Source organism: Zootoca vivipara, chromosome 14 (genome assembly GCF_963506605.1).
Source record: "Zootoca vivipara chromosome 14, rZooViv1.1, whole genome shotgun sequence".
NCBI classification, from domain to species: domain Eukaryota; kingdom Metazoa; phylum Chordata; class Lepidosauria; order Squamata; family Lacertidae; genus Zootoca; species Zootoca vivipara.
In genome coordinates, this window is record NC_083289.1 from 12,102,460 (window position 1) to 12,119,536 (window position 17,077).

General features: G+C 47.9%; 1 protein-coding gene across 1 annotated transcript in view; it reads left to right on the forward strand.

Moving 5' to 3' along the window:
• The first annotated feature begins 5,796 nt into the window (after positions 1-5,796).
• Positions 5,797-17,077, forward strand: part of GLDN (gliomedin) — a 31,886-nt gene continuing 20,605 nt past the window's right edge. The window contains exons 1-3 of the mRNA XM_035130479.2: positions 5,797-6,144; positions 14,022-14,073; positions 16,137-16,154. Of these exons, the coding sequence (XP_034986370.2) occupies positions 5,797-6,144; positions 14,022-14,073; positions 16,137-16,154 (418 nt within the window). The remainder of the gene's footprint in view (positions 6,145-14,021; positions 14,074-16,136; positions 16,155-17,077) is intronic.

Sequence of the window (17,077 nt, forward strand, 5' to 3'; positions counted from 1 at the left end):
GTAATGAGATACTAGTGGATGTAGCAACCTCGTATCAATTGCGTTCATTCAGGGTTGTTGTTGTTTAACAATCACTTTGATCTGTTGGTTTGGGTCATGAATGGGCTGTTATAACCACCCTCTTTCGGTTCCATTTGATTCATTCATTTGAATCATGTTCTTTGGTTTGGTTTGGTTTGGTTTGATTGCTCCCTCTGGACCGCTTTTCCTGTCTGATTCATCTTTCCCTTTGCAAACAAATATTTGATTGTACGAAGGAATTCCGGGGAAGTTTCTGGGAAAAGTGCCTCTTCGCTGCCAGTGAGTTTTTTAACCATCTCCTCATCGTGTCCACATTCCTGGTGTTTTCCCGGCATTTGTGTTGCTGAATAACTAGTCTACTTAGTGCTGGAGACAGATCCAAATAATTGCTGGCTTTTATTTTTCCAAAATAAAAAAGGATTGAAGGACAGCCGCTGTTGTTTCTTTTATTTGCCTTAGCGGGTGTTGATATGGCCTGAAATCTGTTTTGCACCAAGCATGATTTAATCAACAGAGGGGTCCTAACTATAGGAAGCCAACAGATCTTTCAGCAACTTCAGTGAAGCCACTGTAAGTGACCACTATCTCCAGCTTCATTCAGACATGGGACTACTTTCGGTTGAGCTGGCCCAAGCCAGGCAGAGGGAAAGCAAACATTTACAGTCATACCTTGGTTTAAGTACGCCTCGGTTTGAGTATTTTCAGTTTAAGTACTCCGCGGACCCATCTGGAATGGATTAATCCACTTTCCATTACTTTCAATGGGAAAGTTCGCTTCAGGTTAAGTACGGACTTCCGGAACCAATTACACTCATATTTCGGGTTAAGTACGCTTCAGGTTGAGAACTCCGCGTACCCGTCTGGAACAGATTAATCCGCTTTCCATTACTTTCAATGGGAAAGTTCGCTTCAGGTTAAGTACGCTACAGGTTAAGTACAGACTTCCGGAACCAAATGTGTTTGTAAACCAAGGTACCACTGTATATTAAACTCTGTATTATTGTTTTAAAGGTAAAGGGACCCCTGACCATTAGGTCCAGTCACAGACGACTCTGGGGTTGCGGTGCCCATCTCGCTTTACTGGCCAAGGGAGCAGTACAGCTTCCGGGTCATGTGGCCAGCATGACTAAGCCGCTTCTGGCAAACCAGAGCAGTGCACGGAAACGCCGTTTACCTTCCCACTGGAGCTGTACCTACTGGGTATTTATCTACTTGCACTTTGACGTGCTTTCGAACTGCTGGGTTGGCAGAAGCAGGGACCGAGCAACGGGAGCTCACCCCGTCGTGGGGATTCGAACCGCCAACCTTCTGATCGACAAGCCCTAGGCTCAGTGTAAACCCACAGCGCCACCCGCGTCCCTAGTGCCCCCTGCACCCCTCTATTATTGTCTTACTCTGCCCATTTGGCCAGGGCAAGTTCCACTGACATGCTAGGTCATGCAACCAAACTGAAAGGGGTTTACAATGGGTTACATCTGCCCTGCCCTGCCCTGCCCCTACGCCATAGCTGCCAAGTTATCCCTTTTTAAAAGGGATTTTCCCTTATGCTGAATAGGCTTCCTCGCGAGAAAAGGGAAAACTTGGCAGCTATGCCCTACGCCTGCCACAGCCCCAGAATGCCTCCTTTTCAGGACTTACCCTGGCCTCAGTCCAGCTGGATTTGGCTAATCAGGGATGAGGGACTTAATAATAATAATTAATAATAATAATAATTGTACTATTTATACCCCACCCATCTGGCTAGGCTGCCCCAGCCACTTTGGGTGGCTTCCAACACATATCACAATAGAACATCAAACATCATCATCATCACCTGGAAGTATGACATGTGAAAAGCATGGCACACAAATGAATACTTGCATAACCCGATACTTAGCAAGAGAAACAGCTGGAGCAAAACAGAGAAGAAAAAGGAGCTTAAGAGAGCTTAGAGCAGGGGTGTGGAATTGGATCTGGCTGGCAGGCTCCCCACAAGCCAGCTTTGACTGGTGGGTGAGGAGCACCCCTCACCCAACAACTCTTATGGCATCAGATGTTGGGCTGGTGGGCATGGCTTCAGGGAAATGGCATCCTGTGCCTCATTAGCCCTGCATGTCAGAGGTTCCCCACTGCTGGCTTAGATCAGGGGTGCCAACCTAAATAAAATATGGAGGGAACAGGTAATCCCCACCCTGTATAATCAATCACAAGACGTCCCACACAGAGACCATTTGAATAGCAATGCCCATCAACTTTGGGGCGGCGCGGCCCCCCTCATATATTTTATTGGAGGGGCAAAGGGATTGTGGCCCCCCAGGAGTTGGCTCCTATGGCTTAGAGCAGTGTTGGCCCTCCAGCTGTTTTGGGACTACAATTCCCATCATCCCTGACCACTGGTCCTGTTAGCTAGGGATGATGGGAGTTGTAGTCCCAAAACAGCTGGAGGGCCAAGTTTGGCGGAGGGCTTAGAGGAACCACCAGGATATTTCTTGACACCTGCTGACGCTGTTCTCAAAGTGCCAGGAGATACAGAGGCAGAACCTGCTTCCTCCCTGCCTTGTGAAAGCAAAGTTATTTCAATAAATAAAGTGCTTTTGCTGTGTCCAGCACTCATGGGTTGGGGGAGGGTTTTTTTTAAATTCATTCCCTCGTGTGGAACTTCTGGAGGCTCTGTGCCAATGATGATACACAGTAGGCTATATCCCAGCCTTGCAGAAACAACCCCACCTTCATCCTGGCCAGACAAGGAGGACTGGAGGAGCATATTTGGCCCCTGAGCCTGAGGTTCCCCAACATTTTTACCAAAACGTAGTTTGAAGATACAGTCATACCTCGGTTTAAGTACGCTTTGGTTTGAGTACTTTCAGTTTAAGTAGTCCGCGGACCCATCTGGAACGGATTAATCCACTTTCCATTACTTTCAATGGGAAATTTCGCTTCACGTTAAGTACGCTTCAGGTTAAGTACGGACTTCTGGAACCAATTGTGTATTTAAACCGAGGTACTACTATAATGGGGGACCCAGGTGGCGCTGTGGTTAAACCACTGAGCCTAGGGCTTGCTGATCAGAAGGTTGGCGGTTCGAATCCCTGTGACGGGGTGAGCTCCCGTTGCTTGGTCCCAGCTCCTGCCAATCTAGCAGTTCGAAAGCACGTCAAAATGGAAGTAGATAAATAGGAACCGCTACAGCGGGAAGGTAAACGGCGTTTCCATGTGCTGCTCTGGTTTGCCAGAAGCGGCTTTGTCATGCTGGCCACATGACCTGGATGCTATACACTGGCTCCCTCGGCCAATAATGCGAGATAAGCGCGCAACCCCAGAGTCGGTCACGACTGGACCTAATGGTCAGGGGTCCCTTTACCTTTACCTTTTTACCACTATAATGAAGAAGAGGTTGAGCTGGTGTCTTAGAATGTCTGTGCATAAAGGGTTCTAAAGCAATACTCTATTCTTATTATACTTCTAGTAAATAATGAAATAAGAACGACACATTTGAGAGAAGCCCAGATCTCCCACAAGGTTGCACAGATGGGGAGCTGAGCGCTAATATTCCCCTCCTGCTATGCTCCAAATGGTGGTTCAGAGTGATGATGATTCCTTTAATCTATCAATTTGTTTTGTAATGGATAATAAAAGACGGGGGTGGGGTGGGGATAATGATCAACCACACTTTTTTTATTCAAATGAATAACTCTATTTAAGACTAGCTCATGAACTGCTGTGATCTTAGTTGCCGCGACGTGTATTTTTATTATTATTATCATAGCTATGTTCTCTCTTTCTATGTATATGTGTGTATTAGTTTAGTAAACTGTCTTACGCATTATTTGGGGGTCTTGTTTGTTTGTTTTGCAAGGTTATGACCGTAAGTTGGGCTCAGGGTGACATTTTCAAATCAAGGGGTGATCTGTTGTGCAAATTAGATACATTTTAGCCGATCCTGCCATAATTCCCCCAAAATTCATGTATAGGTGAAGGTCACAACCGCACTAAACATAAGCTGTTTCCTAGTTCTGCTGGATCTCTCAGCGGCTTTTGACACCATCGACCATAACATCCTTCTGGACCGTCTAGAGGGGTTGGGAGCTGGGGGCACTGTTATACAGTGGTTCCGCTCCTTCCTCCTGGGCCGTGTCCAGAAAGTGGGGGGGGGGAATGAGTATTCAGACCCCTGGGCTTGTGGGGTGCCTCAGGGTTCTTTCCTCTCCCCCATGCTTTTCAACATCTACATGCAGCCACTGGGAGAGATCATCAGGGGGTTTGGGCTGGGTGTTCATCAGTATGCGGATGATACCCAGCTCTACTACCGGGGTATTCTTTTAAATCAGAACCAGTGAAGGCGGTGAAGGTCCTGTGTGAGTGTCTGGAGGCGGTTGGAGGATGGATGGCAGCTAACAGATTGAGGTTGAATCCTGACAAGACAGAAGTACTGTTTTTGGGGGACAGGAGGCGGGCAGGGGTGGAGCACTCCCTGGTCTTGAATGGGGTAACTGTGCCCCTGAAGGACCAGGTGCGCAGCCTGGGAGTCATTTTGGACTCACAGCTGTCCATGGAGGTGCAGGTTAATTCTGTGTCCAGGGCAGCTGTCTATCAGCTCCATCTGGCATGCAGGCTGAGACCCTACCTGCCCACAGACTGTCTCGCCAGAGTGGTGCATGCTCTGGTTATCTCCCGCTTAGACTACTGCAATGTGCTCTACGTGGGGCTACCTTTGAAGGTGACCCAGAAACTGCAACTAATCCAGAATGTGGCAGCTAGACTGGTGACTGGGAGAGGCCTCCGAGACCATATAACACTGATCCTGAAAGACCAACATTGGCTCCCAGTACATTTCCGAGCACAATTCAAAGTGTTGGTGCTGACCTTTAAAGCCCCAAATGACCTCCCACCCAGTATACCTGAAGAAATTGGGTATATTTAGCTTGGGAAAGAGGAGACTGAGAGGAGATATGACAGCCATCTTTGATCACTGATGCAGCAAGCTTGTTTTCCCCTGCTTTGGAGCTGATCAGAAGGTTGGCAGTTCGAATCCCGTGACGGGGTGAGCTCCCGTTGCTCTGTCCCAGCTTCTGCCAACCTAGCAATTCAAAAGTGTACCAGTGCAAGTAGATAAATAGGTACTGCTCCGGCGGGAAGTTAAATGGTGTTTCCGTGCACCCTGGTTTCCATCATTGTGTTCTGTTGTACCAGAAGCGGTTTAGTCCTGCTGGTCACATGACCCGGAAAGCTGTCTGTGGACAAAGGCAGGATTCCTCGGCCTGAAAGCGAGATGAGCGCCACAACCCCATAGTATGGATGTTAACCGTCCAGGGGTCCTTTACCTTTTACCTTTACCAATGGATTCAAGTTACAAGAAAGGAGATTCCAACTAAATATCAGGAAGAACTTTGTGGTGGTAAGAGCTGCTTAACAGTGGAACACATTTCCTTGGGAGGTGGCGGACTCTTCTTCCCTGGAGGTTTGCAAGAAGAGCTTGTATGGCTATCTGTCATGTAGAATCGAGTTGAGGTTCTTGCATTGCAGGGGTTTGGACTAGACGACCCGCAGGGTCCCTTCCAAAATCTATAGGGTTTAATAAAGCGCCCTGGGCTCGTCTGCTGGATTGGCCCGTGTCCCGGCCAGCCTCTCTCCGTCCCTCCCAGCGCCGGGGCGCCCGCCACTTGCAGCCCTTCCGCCCCCGACGGGGCGAGCGAGCCGCCCACGGGGCATAAGCGCCTCCCCGTCGCGGCCTAGCCCCCTGCCACCCCCCCTGCCGAGTTGTCCCAGCGAGGAGCGCCTCGTCCGTCGGGCATCGCGATGCAGGGCCAGGCAGCGGGCAGCCGGGCGCTGTGCTGTTCGCTGGCTGCCGTCGGGTTGCTGTCGGCGCTCAGCGCCGCGGGCACCGTCTTCTTGCTTGGCCAGTGGCGGGAGCTGAGCGCCACGCTGCAGGCGATCCAGGACGAGGTGTCGCAGCTGCGACAGTCCCAGGTTCCGCCGAGCGCGCTGCGGCACCTCCGCGACAGCGGCGCCCCGTCGGACGGCGGCCTCGCCCAAGCGCCCGGCGGCCGCGACAAGAGGAGCCAGCGGAGGCGCGCCCTCGCCAAGAGCCACATCCGCGCCGAGGACGAGGACATGCTCATGATGATGACCTACTCCATGGTGCCGGTAGGGGGCGCTCTGCCTGTCGAGGGGGACAGGGGTCGGGGTCCAGACTGGGTTCTTCCCTAGAGATCCAGGGAGAAATCTGCACTTTCCCTAGCAGATCCAAGGGCTGCTTGGAAAGCTCCAGTTACCTGCCCCCGAGGTCAGGCTTGCTACCCACCACTCCCCACTAGCAGAGCTCCAGCGGAAATCCAACAGGTGCAGCTCGCGCTATGGAGAGGGGCAGAAAGGTCCCCCCTCGTACCCTTTTAGGGTAAAAGAGTATTGGGAAATGATCAACAATGAACTGGGGGGAAAACAGACTCCTTTCTGTTGGGGATAATTCACACTGAAATTCTCAGGTGTCAGAAAAGGTTATTTATGTATCCTAGTATTGCGGTCCATGTTTTGTTAGCCCCAAAATGGAAAACGAGCGAGGTACCAACTAAAGAAGAATGGCAACTTAAGTTGACAGAATATGCACAACTCGCAGACTTAACATATAGAATAAAAGAACAAGAAGAACATACGTTTAGAGAAGATTGGAAAACGTTAATTGAATTCAATGGGAAATAACTGTACAGCTGAAAACACTGGCCACATTAAGATAAATTCAACAGTGTAAATCAAGTTTTGATGGATGCAATAATGGAATACTGATTGGTATAGTTTTTGTAAAATTTGCAGGGATTTATGATATGTAAAATGAAGCATGGAAAGAGAAGAAGGGAAGTCACTGATATCTGGAGGATGTAAAAACCCTATTGATTTAAATAGCCAGAAATTCCCAGGTTCGATCTCTGACATCTCCAGGTCGGATAATGTACTCATGTTGAGTTGGAAGGGACCCAAGTGTCATCTAGCTCAACCCCTGCAATGCAGGACAGAGAAAGACTTCTATTCTGGAACAGCAAAGAGTCACTGCCAGTCAGTGTAGACACAATACCAAGCTAGATGGTCCAACTTAGTACAATGCAGCTTCCCATGTTCCTCTTTTTGTTATGCTGTGCCAGACCTCCAAGTGTGCTACACAGCAGGGGCTGGAGGAGAGGGCTAGGGAAGGGGGCAGGTTGCAGATGCTGAAACTCCCTCTCCCTAAGTTTAAATGGGTAGAGTCAATCTCCAGGTTGTGATCTTGGTGGCACTTTGGTATTTTGGACAGCTTGTTCTGCACGGCCAAGGTGAGCTAAAACATCAGCTGAACAGCAGTACTGTACTTAAAACAGCAACACCGCTTAATTTCTCTGTAAGGGACGTGGGTGGCGCTGTGGTCTGAACCACTGAGCCTCTTGGGCTTGCCAGTCAGATGGTCGGTGGTTCGAATCCCTGCGACGGGGTGAGCTCTGTCCCAGCTCCTGCCAACCTAGCAGTTCAAAAGCACGCTAGTGCAAGTAGATAAATAGGTACCACTGCAGCAGGAAGGTAAATGGCATTTCCATGTGCTCTAGCTTCAGTCATGGTGTTTCGTTGTGCCAGAAGTGGTATAGTCATGTTGGGCACATGACCTGGAAAGCTGTCTGTGAACAAACACCGGCTCCCTTGGGCTGAAAGCAAGATGAGTACCGCAACCTCATAGTCACCTTAGACTGGACTTAACCATCCAGGGGTCCTTTATGTTTACCTTTTTACTCAAAACGGCAACACGTCTTAACTTTTCTTTATAGCCCTGTAGCTTTAAGCACTTCCAAGCCCCCTGATTTGTTGGAGGAATCAGCAGCCTTAGAAAACTATCCGAAAGCCCACACTCTGCCTTTATACCCACTCTCATACATACTTCTGCTTGGCCTGTATTTCGATTGTATTGTGTACTGATTGATTCCAAGGGGTCCAATAACTTTTCTGGTTTTTCTGCAGCTGTGTCTTGCAAAACTCCAATCTTATCAATTGCGCAGAAAATTCAAAGAGAGATTTTGCTTTACCAAGCTTTGATTTGGTGGGTTAGATCGGATTTTCATGAGGCACAGCTGCAGATCCATGAGGAAAGCCCCGCCTGTATTGCAGGGGGTTGGAACAGTTTTGTGATTCCTTGATAACTTATGTGCATAGTCAAGGAGATGGCTCGACAGTGGTAGAATTTATGATCCGTTGGGTGTTTCCCCCATAAAATACTTTATGACTCCAGGAAATCTGTAGCATTAACAGTTATTGTGTGATATTTTGTATCCTAAGATAAAACCACAAGGTATGCAAATGCTATCAAATCCTAACCTGCACTGCAGTAAAAACAAAAACAGAACTTTCTTTCAATGCATATAACAGTTGTCTGAGCGATTATATAGTCATAACATGTCTACAGCTGACACTCAGTTTAGAGAGTTGTCAGCTGGCCCATGCTTCTGTGCCTTTAATGATCTGCAACACTTGGAAGCTTGCCATAAGAACATAGGAAGACAGTTTGGAAACTTCAGCTAGTGCAGAATTCAGCGGCCAGGTTGCTCACCGGAGCAAGACGGTTTGAGCATATGACACCGGTTGTGGTCCGACTGCACTGGCTACCAATTCGTTTCCGGGCCCAATTCAAAGTGCTGGTTTTGACCTATAAAGCCTTAAATGGCTCAGGACCACAATATCTCAAGGACCGCCTCTTTCCATATGAACTTACCCAGACCCCGAGATCACCTTCTGAGACCCTCCTTTGTGTGCCTCCTCCTCGAGAGGTCCGGAGGGTGGCAACACAAGAATGGGCCTTCTCTGTAGCGGCACCCTGTCTGTGGAATGCTCTCCCAAGGGAAGTTCACCGGGCACCTTCATTATACACCTTTTTAACCAGGCCTTTAGTTGACCAGATTGACATCCTATGCCCTTTTAAAATGTGGCTCTTTTGGGGTGGGGTAGGGTGGGGTGTGTTATTGGGTTATTGTGTTTGATTTTATATATTGTGATCTTCTCTGTTAACCGCCCTGAGACCTCCAGGTATAGGGCAGTGTATAAATTCAATAAATAATAAAAGGATAATAATAGGAGGAGCCTGAGTGCAGAATCAGGCCAAAGCCCCATCTGGTTCAGCATTCTGCTTTCACAGTGGCCAACCAGATGGCTATGGCGAGACCCAAGCAGAACAGCCGATGATGGGAAGTGTAGTCCGGCAATATCTCGGGAGCCACAGGCTTACCCCAACCCCAGTTGAAAAGGTACTGAAGTATCCGGTTCTCTTCTGCATCTAGACACACGACACATGTTTGCCTTTGGGAAACATTTTGAGTCTTTGTCTTTGGACAGGCTAGAGAAAAGAATGTGAGATAATTACCAAGCCCTATCTGGAACATGAGCAAACGCTGCTCAATGACATAATACAAATAAGGTTGATGAGCAAGGAATTTTGGACGCACATCAAAGCGCTCTTCTCACATTCCATGCAGCGCTTTTCACCGAACTGAGAATGAGTCATTTACTACAGATTTGGGCTTCATTGTTTTGCACTGTCGTCTAATCTATAGCCATGCCAAACTATCACGACTGCGTTCCAGATTCCTTGCTTATTTTGCTTTCATTTCAGTGGAGCTTCTTCACTGAAAACATTTCGTCAACTGGCATAATCATAGTGAGAGTCTATTAAGAGAGAGCGAGAGAGCGGGGTGGGGTGGGGTGGAGGAGGACGAATTTGTCCTGCAATTTGTTTTGACACAAAAGAATGAATCGAGGGGTGGAAAAATGGCCACTGATTTTTCGTTGTTGCAATACTTGTCTCTGGATCAGGAGCTACTGAAGACATAGGAATGCATCCAACCAAAAGGATGAGAGCCTCTTTCTTTTACCCATAAAATTTCCACACCACTGTTGCCAAGCAAAAGACTGTGGGATTTGGCAAAAAGGCGGAAGATTTATATGATCTGAAGAAAAACCAGAGTATGAGACAGAGGAAGGGAATAGGACAGGATAGAGGCCTGCAATGGACCCCCCCACACTCAGCCCACACCTACAGCATACATGTAAAGCACTATAATGGTACTTTTAAATAGCCATGGCTTCCCACAAAGAATTATGGGAGCTGTAGTTTGTTCAGGGGGCCAAGGGTTGTCAGGACACACACATTCCTACAATTCCTGGGAAGATGCTTTGATTGTGAAGCCACTCCAACAACTTAATATGTGTACACATAAACTGATTGAGATTTCCCACCCACTTCCAGGATCTACACCAAGTAGAACAATTCACTAGGAAAGAGCTTCAGGGGGACATAGTCGGCTGGCAGGAGAGCACTTAAAACCAAATCATCTTCTGTTTGTCCCCCCCCCCCCCAATCCTTTCCATTTCTTACCTTTTGCAAGAACATCTACAGAACAGATGACGTTAGCTTTGCAATTCTGAGAGCTTGATCTGTTCTCTCGCTCTTGGTGAAAGAAGATGGAGCAAAAGCAGCGAAACGCACCGGCTCATTTGACAGCTTTCCCAAGTTACCCAAGAAATGTGCATGAGGAAACTGCCTTACATGGAACCAGGCTAGCTCATTGTTGTCTACACTGACTGACAGTGGCTTTTCCAGACTCCCTAGGACTTTCAAAACTGGGAAGGGATCACTGATGGCAGCAGGGAGGGGAAGAGGGATGCGAAAATGAACCTCAGGTGCTAGAAATGTACTTTATTGTTGGCCCAAAGTGTTTCGGGAAAATCCTTCTTCATGGGCACATTTTTAGAAGTGATCCTCATGTCCAAGGAACACTGTAATAAAGGGGTCCCCAGACTAAAGCCTGCAGGCCGCATATGGCCCGAAGGCCTCTTTTATCCGGCCTGTGACGACTGCGGCGACCCCCGCCACCTGTTCTTAGCGGCGTGGCTGCCCACTTCCAGGTTGCATGCACACCAGAAATAGCTTGCGCGCATGCGCTAGCGTCATTTCCGGTGCACCTCCGGGTCAGAGGACAATCGTGCGCATGCACACCAGCTATTCCCGGCGCTCCTCCCACCTGGAAGTGCGCCGGAAATGGTGTGCGCGCACACGTATGGGCATGCGCTCACGCGCGCTCCTCCAGCCCGAAGCCGGGTAAGTTGGGGACCCCTGCTGTAATAGCTCCTCCATGCAGTGGAGAGAGGAGATCTGAAGAGCACACTAGTGGCCAAAATTCTGGAAACCTTTTGGGAAAAGAGTATTTCTGAGGTTTGATGGCTCGTAACACCTGATTGGCTCTCTAAACACTTATGCTCATGGACTACATTCAGATGAAGGAAAGCTACTACATATCAACCTAAGCAAGTTGTGCTTCCTTTTTCTGGTTATTTGGCTATAACCTTTGATAGAATACAGATAACTGAACAAACTTCGTTGCATTACATTCTTCATTAAACTATCTTTCCAGTGATATGTAATTTTATGGTATTACTCCAAAGAAGAGTGGTGTTATGAGCCATCATACCTCAAAAATACACTTTTTCCAAAAGGATTCCACAATTTTGGCCACTAGTATAGAGCCCACCTGATAGTGTTATAAATCCTGCTTCTATGCACATAGATCAGGCTGTGGCTCAGTGGGAGAGCATCCACAGAAGGCCCCAAGTTCAATCCCCGGCATCTCCTGGTCAGGCTGGGAATGCTGTCCGCTGTCTGCAATACTGAACCTGGTGGACTCATGGTCTGGTTTGGTAGAAGGCAGCTTCCCAGGGCTCCCTACTTCAGACTCCCAGGGTACCCAACATTGGCCATGCTGGCTTGGACTGATGGGAGTTGGAGTCCAATAGCACCTACAGGACATTGTGTTGGCTTCCCCAGCTGAAGATTTCATACCCTCCAACATTTCTCTGATGAAAATAGGGATGTCCTATTCCATCATCATCACCATGAATATTATTATTATTATTTTATTTATACCCTGCCCATCTGACTGGGTTGCCCCGCCCCTCTAACGTATATAAAAATATTAAAAAACATCCCTATACAGGGCTGCCTTCAGATGTCTTCTAAAGGTTGTATAAATACTTATCTCCTTGGCTCGGAGGTTGCCTGACTCCATGCCCTCCAACATTTCTCCGAAGAAGATAGGGACGTCCTAAGGAGAAGCGGGACATTCTGGGATCAAATCAGAAATGCTGACCGCTTCTGTAAATCCGGGACTGTCCCTGGAAAACAGGGGCACTTGGAGGGTCTGAGATTTGCAGCAGCAAAGGAGGAGGGTTAGGATGAAGGGCACAGAGCCCCCTGCTCCCAGCCACAACACCACAAGTCATAACATTGGAGAGTTGCTGGGAGTTCACTCTGGTGCTTATATTTTGAATGAGAGGGAGCATGGTACCCAATTCTTCTGATGCTTGATTAAAAAACATAGACCCCCCCCCATGGCCTTAGCAGTTAAGGCCAATGTGTTCTTTCAAAAATGAGCTTAGGTTGCATTTTGACGCTTGTCCTAACTTTGCCCTCCTTTGGAACACTACATTCCCTGATTTGTCAGCAGTGATGTCTGTACAAAAAGTAACTAGCATTCTTCCCTTTAAATTATTTCCTTGGTGCAGTGGGCCACTACAACCCCCCTGCCCACACACACCAAGCTCTCTTCTGTCCTCCGTCCAGCTTACCAAAGTTCAAATACATTGGGAGTACAGCCTGGGAGGGGGTTCCAAGGGCCACATAGAAAGGACTGGAGGGCCTCGATTTGCCCGCAGTCCTGAGGTTTATCACCACCGCTGTAGAAAATAAGTCACGAATTAATAGTTAATAAAAGTTCACAGACCCACTTCAAATTGGAAACTGGATTTTTATTCCTGTTAGGTTTTCAAGTAGAGGCTGGTTTGCCACCTAAGAGGGATGCTGTTTCAGTGGATCACGGGCAGGGGTTGGGCTAGAGAGCCTTTGAGATCCCTTCCAGTGTGGTGTAGTGGTTAAGAGCGGTAGACTCGTAATCTGGGGAACTGGGTTCGCGTCTCCGCTCCTCCACATGCAGCTGCTGGGTGACCTTGGGCTAGTCACACTTCTCTGAAGTCTCTCAGCCCCACTCACCTCACAGAGTGTTTGTTGTGGGGGAGGAAGGGAAAGGAGATTGTTAGCCGCTTTGAGACTCCTTCGGGTAGTGATAAAGCGGGATATCAAATCCAAACTCTTCTTCTTCTTCCAACCCTATGTTTACTATATAATTGCAAGTGGAGGGTACTCATACACTCAAAAATGTTTGGTCTGGCACACTTTCTTTAAGACTGTATTTGGGCCTCAAGTTATAAAGGACAACTTGCCTTTGGTGGCCCCTTCACGCTTGCTGGGCTTCAGCATGAGTTGCAGATCTAGACTAGTCTCCTGATTGGCAGGCTTACCTTGAACAGTGACTCGAGCAGAGACACAACAGGGATCTTACAGCAAGGATGTAGAATTACTCTGTATCTCTTCATTAGGTGTGATTGGATTATTGTAACACTTAAGACACAGAGTTACAGCAGAACCATCTCCTCCTGCAGCAGCAGAAGCTGGTTGGAAGGTAGCAAAGTTGGGCTTTTTGACATGCAGAGAGGCAATGGGCAGCCACCTCTGAAGATCATGCTTAGTCTATGCCTTGGGAGTGGTCGAGTGACCATTCATTCCTGATGCAGAAGGATACTGAATTCTCCAACATTCTGCCCCAGGAAATAATGATCAGAAGAACTCAGAGTATTTAAGCATGCAGAGATGCAGCGGGCAACCTCTTAGGAACATAAGTCGAGTTTTGTTGGATCACACCAAAGGCCTGTCTAACCTCTGGATTCCTACGGGAACAAGCCAAGTATGTAGACATTCAGATTGCCTCTCACCCTGGAAACGTCATAAATCTATTCTGACCAGCAGCAACTGATAGAGCTGGGCTCCATGGATTTGTGCTTTGGAGTTGAGGGCAGCCTTTCTGCGTTTAATTGATTTATTTATCTCGAGTCGTGGTAGAATGGTAGGAAGCTGTCCAAATCTCACATTCTGCACCCTGCCATAAAAATACCATGTTTTGTGATTTCAGGTCCGGGTGATGATCGAGATCTGCAACAGCACAAAGGGAGTGTGCTTGACAGGTATGCTGGAGAATTTGTGATGGGGCAAACTGGGGACTTTTTTCCTGTCTGTGCCTATTTTATTGTTGCTACACCTTTGAGTGAAATTTGCCATCAGTATCGCCCAAAGCTGCTCTAAACCAGGATCTTCTAGGAGTATGTCTAAGTGTGGAAATACAGCTGTTTTATATCTATCATCTATCTATCTATCTATCTATCATCTATCTATCTATCTATCTATCTATCTATCTATCTATCTATCTATCTATCTATCTATCTATCTATCATCTATCTATCTATCTCATGGCTTTTACATGGTCAGAGGAAGAGGAAGTGTTTTCCTGCTCCATTTCTGAATGCCTTGCTGCAGCCTGCTTGCATTGGCATGCTTAACCCAGCTTTCTGCAACCTATTCTTACTGGACTGCAAAACCCATTATCTCCAACCATTGGCTATGCTGGCTGGGGCTTATGGGAATTAGAGTCCAAAACACCTCAAGGCCAGCAAGTTGGGGAAAGGAGCTGCTAACTTAACTGAGTTTGTGATATTTCAGCTTGATCCTGATAAAGAAGTGGCACTACTGGTACTTTTGGGTTGCTTTCCTAATGGCTTCCATTAGCTTTGGCTTCCATGTTCTTCATTTATTCTTGGTCTCCCAATAGTCAAGGGTAATGGGAGCTGCAATCCAGTGTACAGTCCATCAAGTGCATTTTTGGCCTCAGGGATAAACAATGACTTGACGTCCATTTTTCTAGATCAGGTCTGGGGAACCGTTGTCCTTCCAGATGTTGCTGAACCAGCATGGTGAATAGCGAGGGATGATGGGAGTTGTAGTTCAGCAGCATCTGGAAGTTCCAATTTCTCATACCTGGACTAGATACAATGGGGACAAGTCGCTGCTATGTAATTCTACACTGATGAATTTGCACAAGGACTTAAAAAAACCAACAACCCACAAACTGATTTGGAGATGTGAAAAATTGAATTTAAGATTGGACGAAATGAGAAACAGTTAGAAACAGAAATTGATCAGTTTGCCCATTGCTAGTTTCAGGTTCCCAACAGTAAAGCGGGGATGAGGAAGCCTTGAAGCAGGATCTTCACCACCATTTAATCCAGCTCCATTGTTTTGTTTTGGCACGGCCTTCAGATTTCATGTGCCATTTTCATGTGCGCTGCAAACCGAGATGCTGAGAGCTTCTTGGGAGGCACCAAAAAATACGAAGGTGTAAAGGACTGGATTATGTTGGTTGGCAGGAGTGAAAAAGCGAGTAAACCACAGCCTGCTGCAATGAGACTACCCTGAGGAATGCATGTTTTGTCAAAAGAGCAATTGGCTGAAATTTAAGCGGGTGCTGGGCTTGGAACAGAGAAGGAGGTTTGTTTGCTTGTTTTGAAAGATTAGCCATCAGTGAACTGAATTGGGTGGTGATAGAGGGAAGGATTATGTTTCTGTATTTTTCAAAGTACTGTATTATGTTGTGCGTATTGTGAGCAGTTTCCCACAAAAATACAGCAGCAACCAATGCTTCCTTCTTGAGTAGGAGGGGCAAACATTTTTCGCAAGGTTAATCCGCCATTTTCATTTAACCTTTGAGCACATTTTTTTATATTTGCACCCTGCTCTTCGGGCTGCCAACCTCCCATCTTATGTTCAGCCAATCTACATGTGTAAACTCATGGGGCAGATGTAGCAGAATTGTGGAGGAAGGTGTGGACTGGTGGCTAAAACCTGTGACTCTCCACCAGTGGTACCTCGGTTCAAGAACAGCCGTGTTTAAGAACTAATCGGTTTACGAACTTCGCCAAACTGGAAGTAGTGTACCGGTTTGGGAACTTTACCTTGGTCTAAGAACGGAATCCGAATGGCGGAAGGGCACCAGCGGTGGGAGGCCTCATTAGGGAAAGCACGCCTCAGTTTAAGAACCGTTTCGGTTTAAGAACGGACTTCTGGAACGGATTAAGTTTGTAAACCGAGGTACCACTCTACTGGCCTATTCATTGGAGTGTTATTTCCAGTTTTGGAACTGAGTTTGGAATGCACTGACTATTCTCTCTGTGTCTCTTTCTCTGTGTGTGTCTAGGACCGCCAGGATTGCCAGGTAATATCCCTTCTCCTGTATGTTCCCATAGCACAATGCAACGGAGCCTGCCTCTAAGCTTAAGCACTAGCTGAGATAGCTGCTTTCATTGTCCTTCCCTGTTTATCTCCTGCCTCCCCTTCCCCCTGTTTGTATACTACTGTAGACTAAAAATTGTATACTAGCACATGCAGGGGCGTAGGAAGATAGGGGTGGTGGGGGCGGGCCGCCCCAAGCGGCGGGCTCCAAGGGGCGCCATCGCAGGCGCCCATTCCACCCCCAAAATGCATCCCCCGCCCCTGGAACACATGCTATGCCCCTCCGGGAGGCACGGCACGCCCCTAGAACGCGCGCCACAGCCCTCCAGGAGGCGCATCCCACCCCCGGAACGTGCACCACGCCCCTGGGAGGTGCGCCACGGTCCTCTTGGAGGCACGCCCCGTCCCCAGAATGAGCGCCAGCCCCGCCCCCCGGTGCCGGAGCATGAAGCTCCGCCACTGAGCACATGGATCTTAAACATAGCCCTGTAGGAGAACGTCAATCAGTGCAGCGCTTTCATCCGTGCTGTAATATGCTTTTGGGAGGCAGCCTGGCTGCCACATTTTGCCCTAGCTGCACCTTCTGGATCAACCCTAACGATCGCGGTGGCAACTGTATCTTCTCCTTCTCTAGCAGGTCCCAGGGCTGGCTAAAGCAACATAAAACCCAGCATTAAAAACAGTTGAAACAAATCGCCATCACAGAAATGGGCTAGGTTGTAAAAAAAAAAAAAGGTAAAGGTAAAGGACCCCTGGACAGTTAAGTCCAGTCAAAGGCGACTATGGGGTTGCGGTGCTCATCTCGCAAGCCAGAGTTTGTCCACAGACAGCTTTCCGGGTCATGTGGGCAACAGGGCTAAACCGCTTCTGGCACAACAGGACACCTTGATGGAAACATCGTTTACC